The 6325-nt window shown below is 59.1% G+C and overlaps 1 protein-coding gene across 1 annotated transcript; it reads right to left on the bottom strand.

Annotated features, from left to right (window-relative positions):
- Positions 1 to 823: 823 nt before the first annotated feature.
- On the bottom strand, positions 824 to 1708 carry LMXM_14_0670 (putative fatty acid elongase; the record flags this gene model as incomplete). Its single annotated transcript, XM_003873390.1, has 1 exon — positions 824 to 1708. One exon carries the CDS (start codon positions 1706 to 1708, stop codon positions 824 to 826), a length of 885 nt encoding a protein of 294 aa, XP_003873439.1.
- Positions 1709 to 6325: the final 4617 nt, after the last annotated feature.

The following is a 6325-nucleotide window of genomic DNA, read 5'->3' on the forward strand; positions in this document are numbered from 1 at the left end:
ACAATACGATGGCAAAGAGCACAGCGCTCTCCCCCGCTCTTCGCTTCGTCGTCTCTCCTTCGCAAGTGCTTCTTACTCGACGCCATCCTTCGCTGCATACGTTGCTCTCGTCCCTTTTTTTGTTTCGGTTCGCCTGGGTACCCTGGACACGCGCAGACACCCACCCACCCGCCCACCCACACACACACATTCGGAGACTGAGCTCCCCTATTCTGTCATCCGCCGCCTCTTCGTCTTTTCTTTATGCGGTGTTGCTGCGGGACTCTGCCCTTCACGGAGCGCAGGGGGGAGGGGTGGGGGGGAGGGAAGGGAGGAGGTGAAGGGGTGGAGACGGAGAAAAGACCAGAGGCAAGAAAAAAAAATCATCAAAAATGACTGTTCCTTTTCTCAAGTTGTGCTCAAACTACGCAGGCAAGAAGTAAAGACGCGTAAACGACAAAGAGGGAGGCGAAGAGGGCCGACACACACCCACACCCGCACACGGAGGGAGGGAGGGAGGCGGAGGGATGCAGAGGCACGCTAGAGGGAGAGCGGTCATGATGAAAACATGGCCACTTCTTAGGCCTTACGACACACTGTCTCTCCCCTCCTCCTCCTCCTCCCCATTTCGTTGCGCCTTGGTTTCCCATCCCCCGGTGTCTTCCAGTACAAGGGGCCTCTCTGCGTGTGCTTCTTCAGCCCCCTCCCCCTCCTCCTTTTCGTCGTCGTCGTCGATGTCGTCGCCACCTCTTGGCTTTGTGTTTGCTGTGGATGCTTTTTTTTGTTTTAGTTTCTCTCTGATAAATATATATATATATATTTTTTTTTTTCTCCTTTTTTTTGTTTACGCGGACTTTTTGGCGGAGGCGCTGCGAGCGGGGCCTTTGATGTACGAGTTCACGTACAGCTCACAGAAGAGGTACAGGTAGGACAGGTACATGAGAGCGCCAAAGCGAGCTGCGGACTTGGGGACGGCGCACGGCAGCTTGTGAACGTCCTCAATCCCAGCGTTGTAGGATGGTACATTCACTGCGTACGAGTAGAAGGTGAGCGCGGTGCCGCCGACCATCTGCAGGATCTGCAGTGCCGTGATCAGGGGAGCGAAGGGGCGAAGCAGCTTCTTGACGCCGCATGCGCACAAGGCAAAATACATGTACATTACTGAGTGCACGAAGATATTCATGGTGGAGAAGACGGCCATCGTCGAGCTGCCGACGGAGTAGCTGAACCAGGCGAACATGAGCACTGACACGTGATGGTACCAGTGCAGGAACGGCGGCGTCTTCTTCTTCTGCAAAATCAGCCACAAGGTGTCGACGAGCTCAGGGATCTTGCTCAGCACGAACATGGCCAGCCAGGAACCGCGGGGGGAGGTGTAGGCGAGCTCGACGCGGTATTCGCACGCAGTGCTCTTCAGGCCGTTTTTTTTGATGGACGACAGGAGCGCCGGAACCAAAACGATCGCGCCGCAGATCGAGAAGCCAGAGAGCATGAAGTTCCACACTATCATGCTGAGGCGCAGCCACTCCGGATCTGCAGCCGGCTTCGCGCGCTTGCCGTCGGGGGCCGGTTGCGGCGCGGGGCTCTCGCCCAGGATGGCCTTGGCAATACCCGGACCGTAGCGCACCATGCCGAGGTAGGCAAACACCAGGTAGCAGGCGTAGTCGACATTTTCATACATATATTGCTGAACCACATGGCCGTTCACGTACTCCTCAAACGGGAACATCTTTTCGTCTTTGTCGGGACCGAGTGGGGCTCCACGCGAGCGAAGGTAGGTACAGACCCAGACGAGCACGCAGAGAGAGAGAGAGAGCGGCAGCCGCCTTTTTTCTGTGCTTTTTTTTCGTTTTACCTTATCGAAGAGCGCAAGATGAAGAGGGCGAGTGAAGACTACGCTAGGAGACGTGCTGATGGCGGTTCAAACGACGATAGACTGGCCCCACCAAAGACAGACAGACCCGTACCAAAAGGACAGCGAACGGCACATCCGATGTATGTATAAGTATGGGGGGGTGTTCACGGGTGTGCGCAACGATGGCACGCGTTCGAGAACACACCCGAGAGCCAAGGAGAAAAAAAAACGCCGAAATCAACAAAAGAGAGAGAGGAGAGGGAGGGGGGGGGTGGCCATGTTGAAGTAGGGGAGAGGTCAACGGATAGCATCCTCCTTGTAAGCATACACGCACACGTACGTACAGACATCCGTCCGCATGCACTCCTTCATGAATGGCACCACCTCACCATGCGTGAAAAAAAAGATCAACACGTAGTGCCGTGACATCCAAAAAAACAGAGACATGCACACATCCACCTGGCACCACGCAGACATAGGTCTTTCGTTTTCAGAAAGGAAGCACGCTTCCCAGTTGGAAGTGTGCAACACGGTCCACTCCACGTTCGTGTGTGGGCGCGGCTGCTTCGCCACGAATTGTGTGCAAAGAACGTATGCAGCGCACCGTCAGACCTTTTCCTCCTCTCCACCAGAGGGTGGACCAGCCTAATAAAACCTAAAAATAATAACACAAGCACAACAATTTAAACCGCATACCACGCTCATCTTCTTGGAGATGTAGTCGCACTGCGGTTGCCATCCGCAACAGCGGAGGTCCACGACACTACGCGTGAGGCGAACAGAGAGAGAGAGCGCGACGCGCATACAGGTGCAAGGCAGAGGGGTGCACCAACACAACCACTCCTTGCGTGCGTGCGTCGGTGTCTGTGTGCTCGCGCGGCGGCTACGAGTGCTTCGGCCGTGGCCGAGTCTCGCTCGGTGCCTCTTCCGTTGCCGCCTCTCTTTCTCTGGATCCCTGGAGCTCACACACGCACACACACACACACACACGCGCGTCTGCACCATGGGCACGTTCTCGTGTCGTTGCTCAAAGATACAACGGCACAGCAAAGAAAAAGCGCATCGTCAAGACACGCGGGCAACAGAACCACGTGCGCCGCGTTGGACGGGCCGGCCAAGCGTCCCGTCCGCGCTTTCCTCCTCCGAAGGACAGTGGAGTATAGAGACACTGTATACGAGAGAGAGAAAAAGTGAATGCGTGTGCGTGTGTCCCTGTGTGCGTAGCGAGGGAGTACGGCACGCAGATGAACGCCACCAACAGCAATGCGAGTCTGAATCCTTCTCTGGAGACCAGCAGCGGTTTTTCAGCCATGCCTGAGACACACACACACACACAGAACCCGCATGTGGCGATATCTGTCGAACTCAGAAAAATGAGCTGGGGTATATATATGCATATAGGGGGTGAGGGGTAAGGCAAAGGCACTTTAGAAATAGAGATGCACCAGGAAGCCGAAGCGAATAGCGCTAGCAGAGATAATAACACCGGCAAATAACGAAAAGCAAGACCGTGTTGGCGTAGCAGCGGGGGCGGCCGGGACAAGACATCCACGCAAGCGCCAACACCGCCACGCCACCCGCAAAGAACGCTAAAGCGATGCGCACCACGACACACCGACAGGAGAACGGCTTTTTTCAACGTGTCCATTCTCCACCGTGCAGCCGCGCCAACGCTCCACTCCACCCTCTCCCCCGCCCCGGCCCGCCACAGGCTCCCGGCACCGGCAGGCAGCGATGGCCGCGTGGCGTACGCTGGGGTCGCGCTGACGCTGTGCCCATCATACGAACCGTGCACACGTGTGCACGCTCGCATGCTGCTCCAACGCATGCGCCATCCCACGGCCTGCCCGCCGGCCTCAGTGGCGGTAGATCGCACTGAGCCCCCCACCCTTGCGTCGTAGGTGCTCGACACTGTCGCCACCAGAGGTGGCGCGGCGGGGTGGGGGCACCGGACCCTGCGATGCCACGCTGGGGTGTCCCCAGGTCGTGCGGGCACGTGCAGGGCCGACGGCAGACAACAAAAGCGCACGACAGGGGGCGAGGTGGAAGCCGTGGAGGTCGCGCAGGCCTCCACAGACACAAGGCGCAGTCGCTGGGGGTGAGTGGGGCGGCGTTACCAAAACAGCAACAGCCCACCGCAGACACCAACAAACGAGCAAAGCAACTTGCATCATGGAGAACAGGGAGCCCAAGGGGGCGAGAGGCGGCACCGCAAGAGCGCGCAAGCCGGCGGGCTGGCGGTGGCGTATGTGACCACAACCGCAGACTCTCTCATCTCCTTCGCCTACTCCAACTTCGGCATGCATGGAGGGGCGGGGCGCCAACGGGGTGTCGTATCCGATCAGCGGGTCGGCGTGAGGGCAGCCATGGAGGGAGGAGAGGCCACACACACAGGCACGAAGAGAAGAGCCACACAGCATCAACGAAGCCGCTGCTCTGACGTCCTTCGCGAGGTCGTGAACCACCACCGCCACCACTAGCGTCTTTTCCTCATGGTGCGCGATCGCGCTTGCGCAAACAGCGCCACCCCTCGGCCAAGGAAGACACCCACACAGAGAGAGAGAGCGCGACGCGCATACAGGTGCAAGGCAGAGGGGTGCACCAACACAACCACTCCTTGCGTGCGTGCGTCGGTGTCTGTGTGCTCGCGCGGCGGCTACGAGTGCTTCGGCCGTGGCCGAGTCTCGCTCGGTGCCTCTTCCGTTGCCGCCTCTCTTTCTCTGGATCCCTGGAGCTCACACACGCACACACACACACACACACGCGCGTCTGCACCATGGGCACGTTCTCGTGTCGTTGCTCAAAGATACAACGGCACAGCAAAGAAAAAGCGCATCGTCAAGACACGCGGGCAACAGAACCACGTGCGCCGCGTTGGACGGGCCGGCCAAGCGTCCCGTCCGCGCTTTCCTCCTCCGAAGGACAGTGGAGTATAGAGACACTGTATACGAGAGAAAGAAAAAGTGAATGCGTGTGCGTGTGTCCCTGTGTGCGTAGCGAGGGAGTACGGCACGCAGATGAACGCCACCAACAGCAATGCGAGTCTGAATCCTTCTCTGGAGACCAGCAGCGGTTTTTCAGCCATGCCTGAGACACACACACACACACACACAGAACCCGCATGTGGCGATATCTGTCGAATTCAGAAAAATGAGCTGGGGTATATATATGTATATAGGGGGTGAGGGGTAAGGCAAAGGCACTTTAGAAATAGAGATGCACCAGGAAGCCGAAGCGAATAGTGATAGCAAAGATAATAACACCGGCAAATAACGAAAAGCAAGACCGTGTTGGCGTAGCAGCGGGGGCGGGCGGGACAAGACATCCACGCAAGCGCCAACACCGCCACGCCACCCGCAAAGAACGCTAAAGCAATGCGCACCACGACACACCGACAGGAGAACGGCTTTTTTCAACGTGTCCATTCTCCACCGTGCAGCCGCGCCAACGCTCCACTCCACCCTCTCCCCCGCCCCGGCCCGCCACAGGCTCCCGGCACCGGCAGGCAGCGATGGCCGCGTGGCGTACGCTGGGGTCGCGCTGACGCTGTGCCCATCATACGAACCGTGCACACGTGTGCACGCTCGCATGCTGCTCCAACGCATGCGCCATCCCACGGCCTGCCCGCCGGCCTCAGTGGCGGTAGATCGCACTGAGCCCCCCACCCTTGCGTCGTAGGTGCTCGACACTGTCGCCACCAGAGGTGGCGCGGCGGGGTGGGGGCACCGGACCCTGCGATGCCACGCTGGGGTGTCCCCAGGTCGTGCGGGCACGTGCAGCCGACGGCAGACAACAAAAGAAAACGGGAGAAGTGGGAGAGGTGAGTTGGGGGTGATGTCGGGATCAGCTTCCTTATCGTGAAGGAGGCGTGACAGCGGATGGGAGGGGGAAGACAAGAGGAAAAGAAAAATGAGAAACGCACAACTTCGATGCGCCTCGGCCATCGCCGTCGCCGCGCTCTCTCTCGCCTTCGCGGCGAGTCGGCCCATCTGTCGCCCGTCGCTCTCCACACCGGTCACTCGTTTCCTCAGTGCCCGCTGGCCACGGATACCCGCGGCCACCGCAGACGCGGCTGAACCGTTTTTTTTGTTGCCCTCCAACCCCACGGCCCCCACGCCATCACACCCTTGCCCGCGTGACATCCGGGATGAACAAGTGGGACTGGCATACACGCGCTCCGCCTGCTCATTCCGTAGAAGCGGGTCCAAACAACCACCGCCACCAATGTCTCGAGGGTGTGCGGGTAAGGTGTGCACGCAAGGGGTGGGGGTGGACAGAGGCCAGGTTGTGGAGGGAGGCTCGAAGTGAGGACCGCGCATGCCGCAATCTACGGAGACGAGAGGAGGCAAACACACAGAAAAGTACACGAAAGAGGGGCAAGCGCGTGGGGGACAACGTAAAGGAGTGCGAGAGGGGCGCGGGGGGGGGCGGGTGTGCGCGCGAGTATGCGAGTGGTGCTGGCCGAGCGCAGGACGACAACGTCTCAGGCAG

The sequence above is a fragment of the Leishmania mexicana genome, chromosome 14 (assembly GCF_000234665.1).
Source record: "Leishmania mexicana MHOM/GT/2001/U1103 complete genome, chromosome 14".
Taxonomy (NCBI): Eukaryota; Euglenozoa; class Kinetoplastea; order Trypanosomatida; family Trypanosomatidae; genus Leishmania; species Leishmania mexicana.